The sequence below is a fragment of the Sycon ciliatum genome, chromosome 12 (assembly GCF_964019385.1).
Source record: "Sycon ciliatum chromosome 12, ocSycCili1.1, whole genome shotgun sequence".
NCBI classification, from domain to species: domain Eukaryota; kingdom Metazoa; phylum Porifera; class Calcarea; order Leucosolenida; family Sycettidae; genus Sycon; species Sycon ciliatum.
The window spans coordinates 20,485,608-20,504,496 of record NC_088654.1 but is presented as its reverse complement, the minus strand read 5'-3'; the positions used below and the strand labels follow the sequence as shown (position 1 = coordinate 20,504,496).

The 18,889-nt window shown below is 49.3% G+C and overlaps 1 protein-coding gene across 1 annotated transcript in view; it reads right to left on the bottom strand.

Annotated features, from left to right (window-relative positions):
* Positions 1-1,314: 1,314 nt before the first annotated feature.
* LOC135828060 (phosphatidylinositol phosphatase PTPRQ-like) overlaps positions 1,315-18,889 on the bottom strand; it is a 72,107-nt gene continuing 54,532 nt past the window's right edge. Inside the window, exons 20-25 of the mRNA XM_065340493.1 lie at positions 17,969-18,238; positions 14,120-14,251; positions 9,686-9,835; positions 6,209-6,250; positions 5,169-5,600; positions 1,315-2,413 (exon numbers count right to left, since the gene is read on the bottom strand). Of these exons, the coding sequence (XP_065196565.1) occupies positions 5,179-5,600; positions 6,209-6,250; positions 9,686-9,835; positions 14,120-14,251; positions 17,969-18,238 (1,016 nt within the window). The 3' untranslated portion in view covers positions 1,315-2,413; positions 5,169-5,178. The remainder of the gene's footprint in view (positions 2,414-5,168; positions 5,601-6,208; positions 6,251-9,685; positions 9,836-14,119; positions 14,252-17,968; positions 18,239-18,889) is intronic.

The window sequence follows — 18,889 nt, the reverse complement described above, 5'->3', positions numbered from 1 at the left end:
CTTCCAGCTTCTGAATGAAACTCTTGGCAAAATTTTCAGAATTCTTTCAAAAAAGTTTCAACTTTTCCTTCTCCTACTCCCTTGTTTTCGTCTCCTTGCATCTGTGCCTACCCAGTACTAGCTGGCACCATACGCCATTCTTGTTCTCCCACTTATGCATGTATGCATGCCGATATTACTGTGTTCAGAGCCATGCACTCAGACACTGACATAGAAGAATCAAATCGCACCACAAGTCAAGTCAGACACTGACATGCATAGAAGAATCAAATCACACAAGTCCACTGTTCACGTACTGCATACCCAAGTACACATGCAGACACACTTAGCACAAACACACAATATCTGATTCATGCCCCCCCCCCCCCAAACATGCACAATCATACTGGCCATGCAATGTCCACTCAAAGCTCTTGGCCTGAAAGGCAAAAAAATCCACGACCTACAGACTCGAACCGTGAATGACACTGTTGTGAGACCGAACACTTACCACTGGTCCACTTCAACTTGTTGTTAGTTATGAGACAGAAACACAGATTTATCCTTGTCAATAAAGCATTATTTAAAAAAAAACACTATCCAGCATGATCCCATTGAAGTCAAATTAGTAGGGAGACACACATCAAAGCAGTAGGGAGACACACATCAAAGCAGTAGGGAGACACACACATCAAAGTGGCGATTCAAACGGGCAAGCATGCCCAATTGCAGGAAAGCGAATACCAGAGAGAGAGACACAAGGAAGAATAGAAAAAGAGCAATAGGTCTACAGCATAGAGAGCTCACTGGTTTCCAGGAAGTCAAAGTGAATAGTAGTGGTCAAGAGTATGGGGTGTGGCTGCCAGCTTCAACTGGGTTAGGCATTGGGCACCACTCACAACCTAACACGCCCACTCACCCACCTGCCCACTAATACGCCCACTCACACGCCAACTCGCATATGCCCAATAACACACACACTCAAATAAATAAGAGAGAGAGAGATAGATAGATAGAGAGAGAGATAGATAGATAGAGAGATAGAGAGAGAGAGAGAGAGAGAGAGAGAGAGAGAGAGAGAGAGAGAGAGAGAGAGAGAGAGAGAGAGAGAGAGAGAGAGCTTGTACGTCCACTAACACCCCCACTAGCACACTCAATAACACAGCCATTAACCCGCCAACCTCACACACGCACGCCCGCCCGCACGCACGCACGCACGCACGCACACACACACACACACATGTCCACTAAAACACCCACTAACACGCCAACTCGCACGTCCACTCATGCGCCCACTCAAATAGAACCATGGCAGAAGCTTGAGAAAATACTTCATAAGTTTCAACAACATGCAAGCTGGACATCACATGCATACAAATCAGCAACCGCTCGGTATTGCACTGAAGATTGAGTTTGATAACAGTGCACACAGAGAATGACCAGCAGCGACCACACACAGGGAATGACCAGCAGCGACCACACACAGGGAATGACCAGCAGCGACCACACACAGGGAATGACCAGCAGCGACCACACACAGGGAATGACCAGCAGCGACCACACACAGGGAATGACCAGCAGCGACCACACACAGGGAATGACCAGCAGCGACCACACACAGGGAATGACCAGCAGGGGAGCAGGCATCACAATAGGAAACATAACTCTGGTAGAAATACAGTGACATATACAGAGACTGTGGCAGGAAAACAACAGATCTGGGTTATAAATGAAGAAAAAAAGAGAGAATACCCAGTGAAGAGCGCATGACAAATTGGGAACATGTCGAAAATACCAACATGTATGTATACATTCAGGAATAAATAGATTTTTGGTTGGAGGAAAGCTAATCAGCACACCAAGCACAGAAGCCATTATAATTTCGACTAGGCCTTTCGAATAAATAAGCAACACAAGCAAAAGATGACCAAGCAAATAGTGACAGCAACAGACATGCAAATAGTGTGATGGGCAAAGCGTACATGCATTCAGCCAGGGATATAATTATGTGTATGTGTGTGTGCATGTATGTAGGTTGGCAGACATGCACGTGTGTGCATGCATGCATCCACGTGCCAATGTACTGGCATAGCGCCTGGGAACTATCTTCGCAGACAGTCTGAATTTGTATGAGATGCATTTGGAGCAGGCCAGCTGCTGTTTCAAGACACAGGGCAGTGTGTTAAGAGAACGCAACCCTGCTCCTTACGACTGCCAGGCAGCACCATAGTTTAATTAGGACAAGCGGCAAGAACCCTAGTGGCTCAATTAACCTCTGGAGAACAAAGGTTGATACATTGATAATCAGGTTATCAGGTTACACTGGTTAAACAATGTGAACATTCCACTCCTGCGCTCCAGTCGCAGAGTGATTTTTCCAACTTGACAAAAACAATTAAATTGCCTGCTAATTGCCATGTGTTGCACTTGCGTCCTAAAAGCAGATAGAACAAAACAATAAAGGTACAACATTCGGGCAACTGTTAAAGGCACACACTCTAAGATTGATTGTGGGAGAGGGAATGAGTTTTTGTGTGGGCGAGTGTGCCGGTGTTGCGTAGTCGGGACGGTTGGGATGGGTTTCTAGATGGGGCACCTTGGGTGTCCCCTAGTGGGGGTCAAGGGCCGGAGCCCCTTCCGGGGGTGGGCAGGACCAGAGCCTCCATAAAATATTTAGGGTATCTTCAAATTCCAAGCTCCTGAGAAGCGCAATCTGGGACTTTACCTTACTATTGTCAATGTGCCAGGTGGTTCATTCACATCTTAGAATTTCGTATTAAAATACGCAACATATTTAAAAAGAGAACTTTCACAATAACCCTAGTCAGTTGTCGGGCTAGTTGGTGCGGACGAAGCACTCGCCAAGATTCCCACCTCACTTTTATAAGTGCATGCGTGCATCATGCACCGCTCTGTTTCTTGGTATTTCCGGTGATTGCATATGCATGCACTGAGGAGAATTTTACTGTAGTTTTCACAAAGGCATCGGCGTCTGCGCTGCAACCCCGGAGGGGGTTTCCGGGCAACCTGGAAACACTGCCAGCTATGTGCCTGGTGTGTGTGTGTGTGTGTGTGTGTGTGTGTGTGTGTGTGTGTGTGTGTGTGTGGGTGTGTGTGTGTGTGTGTGTGTGTGTGTGTGTGTGTGTGTGTGTGAGAGAAATGTGTGTCCCATATGGTGCAGTGGTATGTGCAGCGATTTCCAATCGATAGATTGCGGGTTCGATTCCCGACGATTATGGTCACACACGTCTTTCTTCTCTTTCTCAGACTCTTCCTGACTTTTCTTTCATTCTCCTGGGTGGTTACCAACAGCCAGTGCATGCCGGAGTATGTGGTGTGATGTGTGTGCGGGGAAAAAAAAATGAAAAGACCAAAAATAGGGATTCACTGGCCAGAAAATGTCACTCCAAATAGCTGTATGGTGTAGACCAGGCTGAATAGTGACGGTCAATTCTTCAGCCTTGCAAGCTGTTGAATGGTGTAATCCCAGCACAAGTTGCTATGGCTTCTGCCGTAGCATTGCTATCATCGCCTCCGGCGATGGGCGTCAAAGGTCAGGTGAGAGAAAAAAAGAAGAAGAAAAAAGGAAAAGGAAAAATAGGGTTTCACTGACCAGAAAAGTCACTTCAATCAGCTATGTAGTGATACCAGGCTAAATTAGTGGCGGTCAATTCATCAGCCTTGCAAGCTGTTGAATGGTGCAATCCCAGCACAAGTTGCTATGTCTTACATAGCTGTTCGCTATCATCGCTTCCGCGATGGGCATGTCTGAGTCTGAGTCTGAGTGAGTGAGAGAGAGAGAGGGAGAAAGGGAGAGAGAGAGAGAGAGAGAGAGAGAGAGAGAGAGAGAGAGAGAGAATGTGCCATGTGTGTGTGTGTGTGTGTGTGTGTTTGTGTGTTTGTGTGTGCATGTGTATGTATGTATGTGTGTATATCTTCATAGCTGTGTGGTGTAGGTCAGGCTGAATAGTGGCGGTCCATTCTTGAGCCTTGCAAGGTGTTCAATGGTGCAAACCCAGCACAAGTTGCTATGGCTTCCAGGGATCGATTTATCCGGGTTCGCATCGCAGTTTGCAAATCAAAATTCACTGGCTGCGATTCGCTTTTCGTTTTTTATCGCCCAAAACTGCGATGCACTGGCCATGCAAACCGGTATGTACAAAGACCATTCTGTACTGTTTGTGTGCAGTTTGCATGCGACTGTTAGTCTGTTGTACACACTGCTGACTAGGGAGTGGTATTTTACTCCAACCAACTAGCCTGTCCTGCTCAGTCCGCGGGCGGGTCGCGGATCGCGCTCTGTTTGATTTTGGACACTGCACTAGCCACTGCTAGCACTGGTCGACCGGTCGTACAAGACTGCACAGTCTGCAGTCTTTTGAAGTTTTGTACACGGCGGCAACTTTCCCTGAAGTTCTCCTTTCTTCTTTCACTGTCAAGCTCAATTCAGTTTGTTTCTGTTCGACAAGACACAGTTGAAGTAGATGGTTCTTAGTCTCATGTAGCCAACATGTCAGTGAATCTGATCACTGTCCAGAAGCGGGAAAAAGAACTGGACGCGCCAGGAGTGTCGATTCGTTTCGATGAAGAAAAGGAGAAAAGCGAAAATTCTGTGCGCTTTTAACGAAGTGTCACGATCGTTTCAGCGCTTTCCTGAGCTTTCTTTGTAGAAAGAATCAGTGGAACTGCCCTGTTGAAGGACATTGTGTTGTGAAGAACTCGAAGTTGGATGGACGCTGAACATGTAACAAGCCCAAGCGAAAACCCTAACGTAAAATATTCCGGTCAACCGTTCGTTTGGAAAAGCAAATAGCAACTGCAGCTATTGTCCTCTTCTGTACGAAATCCTGCTATTGTACAAGCTATACATGTAAACTTTTGATGAAGGAAAACTGCTAATCAATACTGGGAGTTGCTAGTCAATTGTAAAACTGTTTAGCAGCGACTGCTATGCAAAAAAATCAAAGTAAATCGATCCCTTCTGCTGTAGCATCGCTATCATCGCCTCTGGCGATGGGCGTCAAATGGTCAAATGGTACGTGTGTGTGTAAGTGTGTGTGTATGTGTGTGTATGTGTGTGTGTGTGTATGTGTGAATGTGCGTGTGTATGTGTTCCCTGTAAAAAGGCGTCGCCGCCTGTTGGGAATTCCCTAGTAAAACAAGAATAAATAATGTGTACAAAAGCTTACCGGGTATAACCTAGCCTGATGAAGTACAAGGGATGTCATAGATTCCTTCAGCTGGAGAACCAACTTCAGATGCTGATGCAGGGCTCGGCTCATCGACCAAATCTGCACCTGCTGCATCTCGGATTTGCGCCGCGTTCTCTGGCTGGACAGGTCTGAGCACTTTCGGGCAAGTAGCATATGGAGCATCACTGAGTGAAGGGCTGTCACTCTGGTCTACAGAAGTAGCGGCGATGGCCCTGGTGGTGGTGGTGGTGGTGGCTGCTGCCCTGTTGAATGGTTTCTTCACAGCCGGACATCTGGTGTAGAGCCCGCCAGCGCCTTCGTCCACGTCAACGAAGGCTAGAGCTGCGCTTGGAGCCTTGCAATAGTTTGGCTCTACGTCCCACAGTGCTGCGTCTGCTGCTGCATCCTCGGCTGAGTGTGCTTGTGCTGCTAGACCAACACACAGTACACACAGGATAGGATAAGATCATGTGAGAAAAGTACTTCTCACACTCAAGCTTATCATACAACCGCAAGCACACGTACATGTACACGCACGCATACACACACACACCATTGGACCATTGGACGCCCATCGCCGGAGGCGATGATAGCGATGCTACAGCAGATGCCATAGCAGCTTGTGCTGGGATTGCACCATTCAACAGCTTGCAAGGCTGAAGAATTGACCACACACACACACACACACACACACGCGCACGCACGCACACGCACGCACGCACACGCACGCACACACACACACACACACACACACACACACACACACACACCTTTGACCTTTGATGCCCATCGGCGGAGGCGATGAAAGCTATGCTACAGCAGAAGCCATAGCGAACACACGCGAACACACACACACACACACTCAGACATGCCCATCGCGGAAGCAATGACAGGGAACAGCTATGTTGGACATAGCAATTTGTGCTGGGATCACATCATTCAACAGCTTACGAGGCTGAAGAATTGGCCACCACGAAATACTGTGCTAGCATTGGAACAATGTACCGGTAACTGCAATGTGATGACTAGAAACTCACCAAGGTTAGTGCTGAGTATTCCTATAGTTTGATACAGGTCATCTGAATGCGAAATCACAAAACACATACACACACACACACACACACACACACACACACACACACACACACACACGCACGCACGCACGCACACACGCACGCACCCCCCCCCCCCCCCACACACACACACACGCACACACACACACACTTAATTCACCTCATAGCAATGGCAGCAGATAAGATCTGAACGAAACGGATCAACACTTGCAACTGGTACTTTGAATTTGCATTTTGTATTGATGGATTATCCACAGACCATAGCCTTAATCAAGGGAGTCTCTGTCAACAGCTTTTGCAGGAGAATAAGCCGTAGAAATAATAATTAAATGCAAACTTCAGATAAATCCCTTCTCATCAGTCTTGGTTTCACTGAACCTCCAACAGCGCCGGTGGAAGCAGTGATTGATTGGTCTGGCCATACCCCAGCCTTTCATACTGTATGTATGATATGGCGGGTATACATGGCGGATACACGTGGCGGGTACACATGGCGGGTACACATGGCGGGTGCACGTGGCGGGTACACATGGCGGGTACACGTGGCGGGTGCACGTGGCGGGTACACGTGGCGGGTGCACGTGGTGGGTGCACGTGGCGGGTGCACGTGGCGGGTGCACGTGGCGGGTGCACGTGGCGGGTGCACGTGGCGGGTGCACGTGGCGGGTGCACGCGGCGGGTGCACGTGGCGGGTACACATGGCGGGTACACATGGCGACCTTCTCGTAGTAAACGTGGGATGCTGGCCAAAGAGTGAGTTGGTCGAACCTTTGCCTGGCCAAGCGCTCCGGCTCCACCGCCCCGTCACAGTAAAAAGAAATGGGCTTATTTTTCACTCTTTTGTTTCGAACTCAACATTGGCGCCCGATTATTGATCGACCCACGACCCTGAGATCATCCCATGCCCAGCCGTCCTCAACCGTCATTCGTCTCGTCTATGTCAACCTCGTCTCGTCCATGTCAGTCTCGTCTCTCCTACGCCAACCTCGTCTCTCCTACGCCAACCTCGTCTCGTCTATATCAACCTCGTGTCGTTCAAGCCATGCAGGTCAGCTACCTTTCTCTCTTTCTTTTTTTTGTATGCGTTCCTTCTTCGTCAAATTTATTTTCGTGAATTTTTTGTTAGTGTGTGTGTGCGCGCGGGTGTCCTTCATTAATATTAGGGGTCCGATCATGGTGAGCCACGCTCTCTTATTTATGTCGTATATTAAAGTGTAACTAGGCTCTATTAGCCGTGCAAAATACTAGTCATCAGAATACAATTCAAGTCCCTCGTCGAACTCCAATAGTTATTTTTTGTGCCATGTTTTGAAGGGGCGTTTGGGCCCGTTGTTATTGGCCTTGTACACACTATAGTATGAGTAGTACAGGAACGTTGACGGTTGTAATGATCTGTAGTGCATTTTTTTTAGTACACACTTTTGTGAGGCCCGTGCGTTGTGTGTGTGTGTGTGTGTTTTTTCTCCTTCAGTCGTTTTTTAAAATCTTTTTCTCTCTTTTTTTTCTCTCCGCGAGGACGCGGGATTTTTTCATGGAGGGGTATGTTAGGTACCACCTCCCGTACATTTTCTAGCTGGCCTGCATGCACTTGCGTACGCACCTTTTGTCTCCTTTTGCTCCGTTGGCCTGGGTAGCTACTTGCGCGCCCATATTTGCCATAGCTACCCAGGCCCTTTATCTTGCCGTTTAGACTTGATCTCGCTCTCTCTTTCCTCACTCTTCAATGTAGTCGTTTCGTTCGTCTTGGTCTCTTGTCTCGTCGTCTACTAGTATAATAAATGTCGTTCCCACTAACTTGTTCCCGTTGTAATGTCTGGATACGTTGTCAGTCGTCCTGTTTCGAACTCAACATTGCCAATGTTGAGTTCGAAACAGGACGACTGACGACATATCCAGACATTACAACGGGAACAGGTAGGTTGGGACGACATTTATTAGAGACGGGACAAGAGACCAAGACGAACGAAACGACTACATGATGATTATTGACGAGTGAGAAAAAAAGAGAGCGAGATCAAGTCTAAACGGCAAGATAAAGGGCCTGGGTAGCTATGGCAAATATGGGCGCGCAAGTAGCTACCCAGGCCAACGGAGCAAAAGGAGACAAAAGGTGCGTACGCAAGTGCATGCAGGCCAGCTAGAAAATGTACGGGAGGTGGTACCTAACATACCACCCCTCCATGAAAAAATCCCGCGTCCTCGCGGAGAGAAAAAAAAGAGAGAAAAAGATTTTAAAAAACGACTGAAGGAGAAAAAAACACACACACACACACACAACGCACGGGCCTCACAAAAGTGTGTACTAAAAAAAATGCACTACAGATCATTACAACCGTCAACGTTCCTGTACTACTCATACTATAGTGTGTACAAGGCCAATAACAACGGGCCCAAACGCCCCTTCAAAACATGGCACAAAAAATAACTATTGGAGTTCGACGAGGGACTTGAATTGTATTCTGATGACTAGTATTTTGCACGGCTAATAGAGCCTAGTTACACTTTAATATACGACATAAATAAGAGAGCGTGGCTCACCATGATCGGACCCCTAATATTAATGAAGGACACCCGCGCGCACACACACACTAACAAAAAATTCACGAAAATAAATTTGACGAAGAAGGAACGCATACAAAAAAAAGAAAGAGAGAAAGGTAGCTGACCTGCATGGCTTGAACGACACGAGGTTGATATAGATGAGACGAGGTTGGCGTAGGAGAGACGAGGTTGATAGAGACGAGACGAGGTTGGCGTAGGAGAGACGAGACTGACATGGACGAGACGAGGTTGACATAGACGAGACGAATGGTGGTTGAGGACGGCTGGGCATGGGATGATCTCAGGGTCGTGGGTCGATCAATAATCGGGCGCCAATGTTGAGTTCGAAACAGGACGACTGACAACGTATCCAGACATTACAACGGGAACAAGTTAGTGGGAACGACATTTATTATACTAGTAGACGACGAGACAAGAGACCAAGACGAACGAAACGACTACATTGAAGAGTGAGGAAAGAGATATTTTTTGGCCGACCACTTGAGTGAGCGCACTAATACAGCACGGCAGGGGCAAAGATGGAAGTCGTAAACGATGACAGGGCAAACTGATGACCATGCATTCATTGTGTGTTTCTGCTTTGACCCAAGGGTCCTTCGTTTTGACCCAAGGGTCCTGCATTTTGACCCACGGGTCCTGCGTTTTGACCCACGGGTCCTGCGTTTTGACCCACGGGTCCTGCATGCCACCTTGAGAAGAATTCCATTTACACAGAACAACAAAGGCAATCAAGGCTAGTTAGTGGTTACTCTGAGTTTCATGATTTCGTAATCATGAGGCAACATGAGGATGGTACCGGCCATGCCGGTATATATGCCACGAGAGCTATAAGAGAATTTCAATTTCAAAGAATACAAGCGGAGAGGCATGCATGCTCACATTCCTGGCCACTATCGGCATCACCATCGTCTTTCAGCAATGTGCTTGCATTGTGCTGTGTGGGGCAGGGCGTAGTGCCCAGCGCTACTCGATCATAGATGGTTGAGTCGTCATCGGGCTGCAGGCCAGCAACTGTAAGTCCTGCAAACCCTAGAGCATTGCGGGCAGAACAAAGCGCACAGGACATACAGACATAGAAACACGAATGAACACTATCTTACCAGTAACCACTTGTACACGGCACACAAGCACCAGCCTGCTCATTCTCTCAAAGCACTGAAACTAATCGTGCTGTATTGTTTTTAAAAGACTTTAAGAATGACAGCCACTACATTGTAGTTAACTACGGGTACATACTGTGTAAACTACTCTCAACACTAGCAACTTGTCGCCTGACAGCCCATGGAGGAGAGGACGAGGAGAAGGAGAGATTGTCCCAGTCTCAACGCTAGCAACTTGTCGCCTGACAGCCCATGGAGGAGAGGACGAGGAGGAGGAGAGATTGTTGCAGTCTCAACGCTAGCAACTTGTCGCCTGGCAGCCCATGGGGGAGAGGACGAGGAGAAGGAGAGATTGTCCCAGTCTCAACACTAGCAACTTGTCGCCTGACAGCCCATGGAGGAGAGGACGAGGAGAAGGAGAGATTGTCCCAGTCTCAACGCTAGCAACTTGTCGCCTGACAGCCCATGGAGGAGAGGACGAGGAGGAGGAGAGATTGTTGCAGTCTCAACGCTAGCAACTTGTCGCCTGACAGCCCATGGAGGAGAGGACAAGGAGGAGGAGAGATTGTCCCAGTCTCAACGCTAGCAACTTGTCGCCTGACAGCCCATGGAGGAGAGGACGAGGAGAAGGAGAGATTGTCCCAGTCTCAACGCTAGCAACTTGTCGCCTGACAGCCCATGGAGGAGAGGACGAGGAGGAGGAGAGATTGTTGCAGTCTCAGGGCTAGCAACTTGTCGCCTGACAGCCCATGGAGGAGAGGACGAGGAGAAGGAGAGATTGTCCCAGTCTCAACGCTAGCAACTTGTCGCCTGACAGCCCATGGAGGAGAGGACGAGGAGAAGGAGAGATTGTCCCAGTCTCAACGCTAGCAACTTGTCGCCTGACAGCCCATGGAGGAGAGGACGAGGAGGAGGAGAGATTGTTGCAGTCTCAACGCTAGCAACTTGTCGCCTGACAGCCCATGGAGGAGAGGACGAGGAGAAGGAGAGATTGTCCCAGTCTCAACGCTAGCAACTTGTCACCTGACAGCCCATGGAGGAGAGGACGAGGAGGAGAGATTGTTGCAGTCTCAGCGCTAGCAACTTGTCGCCTGACAGCCCATGGAGGAGAGGACGAGGAGAAGGAGAGATTGTCCCAGTCTCAACGCTAGCAACTTGTCGCCTGACAGCCCATGGAGGAGAGGACGAGGAGAAGGAGAGATTGTCCCAGTCTCAACGCTAGCAACTTGTCGCCTGACAGCCCATGGAGGAGAGGACGAGGAGGAGGAGAGATTGTTGCAGTCTCAACGCTAGCAACTTGTCGCCTGGCAGCCCATGGAGGAGAGGACGAGGAGAAGGAGAGATTGTCCCAGTCTCAACGCTAGCAACTTGTCGCCTGACAGCCCATGGAGGAGAGGACGAGGAGAAGGAGAGATTGTCCCAGTCTCAACGCTAGCAACTTGTCGCCTGACAGCCCATGGAGGAGAGGACGAGGAGAAGGAGAGATTGTCCCAGTCTCAACGCTAGCAACTTGTCGCCTGACAGCCCATGGAGGAGAGGACGAGGAGAAGGAGAGATTGTCCCAGTCTCAACGCTAGCAACTTGTCGCCTGACAGCCCATGGAGGAGAGGACGAGGAGGAGGAGAGATTGTTGCAGTCTCAACGCTAGCAACTTGTCGCCTGGCAGCCCATGGAGGAGAGGACGAGGAGAAGGAGAGATTGTCCCAGTCTCAACACTAGCAACTTGTCGCCTGACAGCCCATGGAGGAGAGGACGAGGAGAAGGAGAGATTGTCCCAGTCTCAACGCTAGCAACTTGTCGCCTGACAGCCCATGGAGGAGAGGACGAGGAGAAGGAGAGATTGTCCCAGTCTCAACGCTAGCAACTTGTCGCCTGACAGCCCATGGAGGAGAGGACGAGGAGAAGGAGAGATTGTCCCAGTCTCAACGCTAGCAACTTGTCGCCTGACAGCCCATGGAGGAGAGGACGAGGAGGAGGAGAGATTGTTGCAGTCTCAACGCTAGCAACTTGTCGCCTGGCAGCCCATGGAGGAGAGGACGAGGAGAAGGAGAGATTGTCCCAGTCTCAACGCTAGCAACTTGTCGCCTGACAGCCCATGGAGGAGAGGACGAGGAGAAGGAGAGATTGTCCCAGTCTCAACGCTAGCAACTTGTCGCCTGACAGCCCATGGAGGAGAGGACGAGGAGGAGGAGAGATTGTTGCCGTCTCAACGCTAGCAACTTGTCGCCTGGCAGCCCATGGAGGAGAGGACGAGGAGAAGGAGAGATTGTCCCAGTCTCAACGCTAGCAACTTGTCGCCTGACAGCCCATGGAGGAGAGGACGAGGAGAAGGAGAGATTGTCCCAGTCTCAACGCTAGCAACTTGTCGCCTGACAGCCCATGGAGGAGAGGACGAGGAGGAGGAGAGATTGTTGCAGTCTCAACGCTAGCAACTTGTCGCCTGGCAGCCCATGGAGGAGAGGACGAGGAGAAGGAGAGATTGTCCCAGTCTCAACACTAGCAACTTGTCGCCTGACAGCCCATGGAGGAGAGGACGAGGAGAAGGAGAGATTGTCCCAGTCTCAACGCTAGCAACTTGTCGCCTGACAGCCCATGGAGGAGAGGACGAGGAGGAGGAGAGATTGTTGCAGTCTCAACGCTAGCAACTTGTCGCCTGACAGCCCATGGAGGAGAGGACGAGGAGGAGGAGAGATTGTCCCAGTCTCAACGCTAGCAACTTGTCGCCTGACAGCCCATGGAGGAGAGGACGAGGAGAAGGAGAGATTGTCCCAGTCTCAACGCTAGCAACTTGTCGCCTGACAGCCCATGGAGGAGAGGACGAGGAGGAGGAGAGATTGTTGCAGTCTCAGCGCTAGCAACTTGTCGCCTGACAGCCCATGGAGGAGAGGACGAGGAGAAGGAGAGATTGTCCCAGTCTCAACGCTAGCAACTTGTCGCCTGACAGCCCATGGAGGAGAGGACGAGGAGAACGAGAGATTGTCCCAGTCTCAACGCTAGCAACTTGTCGCCTGACAGCCCATGGAGGAGAGGACGAGGAGGAGGAGAGATTGTTGCAGTCTCAACGCTAGCAACTTGTCGCCTGACAGCCCATGGAGGAGAGGACGAGGAGAAGGAGAGATTGTCCCAGTCTCAACGCTAGCAACTTGTCGCCTGACAGCCCATGGAGGAGAGGACGAGGAGAACGAGAGATTGTCCCAGTCTCAACGCTAGCAACTTGTCGCCTGACAGCCCATGGAGGAGAGGACGAGGAGGAGGAGAGATTGTTGCAGTCTCAACGCTAGCAACTTGTCGCCTGGCAGCCCATGGAGGAGAGGACGAGGAGAAGGAGAGATTGTCCCAGTCTCAACGCTAGCAACTTGTCGCCTGACAGCCCATGGAGGAGAGGACGAGGAGAAGGAGAGATTGTCGCAGTCTCAACGCTAGCAACTTGTCGTCTGACAGCCCATGGAGGAGAGGACGAGGAGAAGGAGAGATTGTTCCAGTCTCAACGCTAGCAACTTGTCGCCTGGCAGCCCAAGGAGGAGAGGACGAGGAGGAGGAGAGATTGTTGCAGTCTGAATGCTCACATAAAGTCTCTGCGCTGCTGCATTATTTTCTCTCTGCATATTTACCCATGTCCAGGCATGGCCCAACCTGAACACACCGTGATATGTGATATGATAAAACTAAAGACGAGAAACAAGATAGTGGTGTAAACATGCTGTGAGGTGCACTGGAAAAGTGTAAGATGGGAAAATAATGTGTATGATTCGGGTGTGTGTGTGTGCGCCTGTATGTGACTGTGTGGAGGTAGGAGCGGTGGTAATATAGTTAGGTGCTGGTACAAAAGGGAGGGAAAGAAGTGGAGAACTCTGTCGGTGTGCAAAATTGGAGAAAATGCCGTGTAGCTGGATGCATATATGTGAAGCCTAGTGTGAATACGAAATGTGCTAAGTATGGTACAACCATGTAGCACTCACACACACCCATGCACACACACACACACACACACACACACACACACACACACACACACACACACACACACACCCATGCACACACACACACACGCACGCACACATACACACACACACGCACACACACACACAAACCAGTAACCGCATGCTCGCGTGCACACGCATACATGAACACACGCGCACGCACACGAACAAACACATACACACACACACACACACACACACGCACGCACACACATGGCAGCATGCCTACATACCTCGTGGAGCAACGGTAAGGATAACGATGTCAGTTTCACTGTCTGATTCGTAGTTACTCTCATCCACCAGCGTCATAGTGCAAGAGTAGATACCGGAGTCTTCAGCAAGAGCACGGGAAATCTGTAAATCACCTGCATGTAGTCATAGGTAGACCCCAACAAACAACCAGAGGAAAGAAGATGAAGCAACAGCAGCAACAGCAACAGCAGCAGCAGCAGCAGCAGCAGCAGCAGCAGCAGCAGTAGCAGCAGCAGCAGTAGCAGCAGCAGCAGCAGCAACAGCAGTAGCAATGCCAGTCACAAGAAGTGCTCAGTTTTAGCCCTACCGTTTCTTTCTCTACTATATTCCCATGTCCAGGCTTTTAAGAATGAAATAAACAAACACTACCCCCCCCCCCCCCACACACACACACACGCACGCCTCAATTTCATCCATAGGTACACGGGTGAAATAACAGGATTTACAGTACGACTTTCTTCCACGTCTCACCCGCCCCCTATGTGTATTCGTAAGTCATCTACCATGGTTGGCATCTGGTAGCTATCTCCAAATCATCACTGACACTACATTGTAATCTCACACACTGGAAGACAGTGCAGTGTGCATACGCTGTGGGGATCCAACTGTTTAAAACAACTGCTCTTAGTGAACGTACTAATTGATGCTGTGTGGATTGAAGGTGCAGAGAAAGGATTCACGGCATCATCGTACCTACACCAGGATCCAATTGCATTTACTACCCCCCGCACACACAACTTATTAAATTGTGGCTGCGCAAGCTTTGTGGCTGGTTAGCTTAGGTTTCTTACTAATATACCAATAAGAAGATGAAAAAGTGTTTTTACTCCGAGTTTCATGCACTAAGCGATCATTAGAAAACAGTTCCTAACATAATATTGATCTTGCGGAACTATTTGACTTTGATGGATTTGAAAAGGTTAATGCGCTCCGACAACTAAGCAACTAAGAGTGGAGGACAACGCGCAAGCTGGGTTCGCTGCTGGGCGACGAAGAGGATATTATGCGACGAAAACAGCTGGCGACTGCAGCATTTCAGTCCCTATGGAGCCTCTGGAAGAGGCATCAGCACATCAGCGAGAAGTTGCGTCTGCGGCTGTACAACACTTTTATTACTCCAGCACTGACGTAAAACTCGGGTACGTGGGGGTCAGTGTGACCGTTCTGTCTCGCCTGGATTCCTTCCACCGCCGTCAGCTAAGGTCACTCATCGGTGTGAAATGGCCACAAATAATACCGAATGATGCTCTAAGCTGAATCCTTGAGTGTCATGGTGAAGAGATCACGCTGGAGGCTGTTTGGCCACAATCTGCGGATGGCAGATGAATCCCCAGCTAGTAGTGAGGTTCTGCCACACGGTATAACGTGCCAAAGTACGTATGGAAACTTCGCCGTGGTACGGGATTTAGTTTGATACGGATTTTTTCATACCGTTTTCCGTGTGAAGCGCGGTTCACACGGACCGGACTCCGTGTGAAAAGTGAGCGTACAGAGTACATGTGGCGGGGTGTTCGTGCATGGTTCGAGCATGCTACGTACAGCAGAACCGGTGCAACGTACGGAAAATCCGTGTCAAACTGCACTGCAGTTGACACGGAGTTTGGTACGTAGTTCCGTGTAGCAGAACCTCTCTATTATGGCTATGGTCGCGTACTTCGCCAATCAGCAGCAGCAATGCTGGAGGGGTAGACCGCGGACGACCCTGCCGCAGGCATTGGTGGGAGATCTGCGCCAAGCCAATGCTGGATTGCTCGGGAACCTAGACGCTCTGCAGAGACTGCGAGCCATTGCCCATGACCGACCCGCATGGCGAGATCTATGTATGAAGATCTGTGCATCGTGATATTCCGACAGATCCTGAAACACTCAAACTCAGGAAATAGCACTATTATTATCACTCAGGCTGCAATATTCAATGACATATAGACATATTCATAAATGACATATCTTCAATACCCATGAGCTACATTGTATATGATAATTATATCATTATATCATCGTTCTAGCTGAATTTCTTTCCCCTGTCATAGTCCTGTTTGTCATGTTCAGCATAAGCGAAGTTGTGGATCATGCTTGCATGGTTGACTCCAACGCGTACATGCAAGTAATAATAATAATGGCGCCATATTTAAAGCCAAACCTCTCCAATTTTCAATGTATGTGTAAAAAATAAAAAAAGTAAATTAGCGTGTCCGTTCCTGAATTGAACTCACGACGGCCGCTAACACCCGGTAAACCCTAGCGGCAGATTCAGCGCCTAACGGTGGGGGTGAGTGGATAAGTCTCACAACCACTGGCACAAGTGCCGAGAAACCCCATTCCGCAGCCACGTTAACCTTGTGCCTGGCCACAAGTTCCCAGTTGACTGTGGGTAGCAGGACGGCTGGAAAGGCCGCTCCCGGGCAGGACTTAAACCAGGTACCTGTCGTATCTCAATCATAGTCTTTGACCAACCCACTGTGGCCACTGTGCATGTCTGATGTATGATGTGTGCTAGTACGGTAATGTTGTGTACATCGTGAGTACGCGCTGTTGGTGCATGCGCATGTTGCTATGGTGTCAACAGCAGTCTTCGTCTTCAGTTCGCCATGTCTACCGCATTTTCCAGGTTATAGGTCGACCCCGGTCATAGGTCGACCCCGGTTATAGGTCGACCCCGGTTATAAGTCGACCTCGGTTATAGGTCGACCCGCCGTATCCGAAGGTCTTAATTCTGTTTTCAAAGTTTTACCCAACCAAGCACTGCTTACCACTTCTCGCTACAAACACATCAACAAATCACATTAACACTCCTCATCGGAGGGTGAACATGTCCAAATCCTGGACAAAAGGCAAATAAAGTGGCACCATGCGTACACGCGGCACACTCGTGCATGCAGTGCAGGTCATTTTGCAAGTTGCCGGTAGTTCCTGGTTATAAGTTGAATCCCGGTTGTTAAGCGGGATTCACAGAAGCTTTTTTGCGATGCGACACGCGATGCGACAGACGCGAAACCGGGAAAACCCCAAATCGCAGCCATGTCGCACTCCACGCAACTGCCGCAACTGGGCCATCGCAGGCCATCGCAGAAGTTGAGCTTGGCTCAACTTTTGCGATGCGATTTGGCGTACGATTTGGCGTACGATTTTGACCTTTTCTACAGCAAAGTTGTACAAAGGTTCAAGAGTTGCCTATAAATGTGTACAAGTTGTATCAAACCGCGCGAATATCATGGTGACGTAGCCAAATCAGCAAGATGTTGTCGCATCACTGACTTCTTCTGTGAATGGTATTTCGCGAGTTCGCATCGCACGCGTCCGTTGCAGATCGCGTCGCATCGCGTGTCGCATCGCAAAAAAGCTTCTGTGAATCCCGCTTAAGTCGACCCCGATTTTTAGTCGTAAAATGTCGACTTACAACCGGTAAACTACAGTAGTTGTGTGTGTGTCCGTTGTCCACTAAGTCTTGTAATAAATCACCTTCCCAAAGTATGTCTGCCATCGATTGTCCAAGTGTGGAGATTGCACAGGGCTGGGAGCAAGGAGAGTAAAATCCTCAGACAGCATAATACTCAACACTAACTTGTACTATGGAAGGTAGGGGACTAGCAATTACACGGTTGCACGCACCGAAATCCAACCTGAAGTGCAACGCTGGCGCCCTTTTTTTTTATCGAATCCCTGGATCAGTTTCGATTATATCACCATACTTGTACTTGTACATGTATACACGTCCAGCAGCATTCGTACCACTTCCAGGGTGACAAGGGCCGTGCAAGTCGAGGGCTCCAGATATGTACCTTGGGTCGGATTTCACCAAGCACAACACTTTCAAAAAGTATAACACGTACCGTTTGCCAGCACGGTGAAGCGACCTGATGCCTGCAGGTCCTCGATAAGGACACCCGCTCTTCTCCATGTCCTCTCCGTGTTCACGTCATCAGTGCCGGTGCCGGCATAGCAACCGATGTTGGAGAGTCTTTCCGGCACGGGCAGGATGACAGTGCTCCCCACGGTGGTACTGACAACAGCCCTGCTGTCTGCACTATCCACTGGAATGGAGACACTACGGCCACGGCTCACAGCCTTGGATTCAACGACGGGATTCAGATTGGACTGACCTGTGTGGAAATCATGCGTGAATGCAGACGCAATAGAATATATGCACACACACACACACACACACACACACACACACACACACACACACACACACGCACACACGCATGTACACACACGCACACGAACACACACACACACACACACACACGCATGTACACACACGCACACGAACACACACACACACACACACACACACATACACACACACATACACACACACACACATACATACACATACACACAAGTGCACATGAACAGGGACACACGCTGTCAAAGAAAGCATTCTGAAACACAGTCCATGCCCATAATGAGTTACCAGCATACATACGGTATTGTATTATAGAAAAGAAGAGGACCAAGGAACTATACAAGTTGCAAGTTATAGCATAACTTGTAGTTCCTTGGTCCTTTTCTTTTCTATAAATTCATCCTTCGCTCTCCATCTGCGTCCATTATTGAATCATAGCAGAGAGATTCAGGACATTCTTTCACACAACACCAACAGTTGCTTGGTCAGTAATCATTGCATTGTCCATCTGTCTTCTATGTCACTTTCAGTGTGAAGTATGATCCTACATAACAAGGACCAAATGTAGCATATTTTGCTACAAGGAGCATAGAATTCGCAAAATTACAGGGCAGATTGCGGA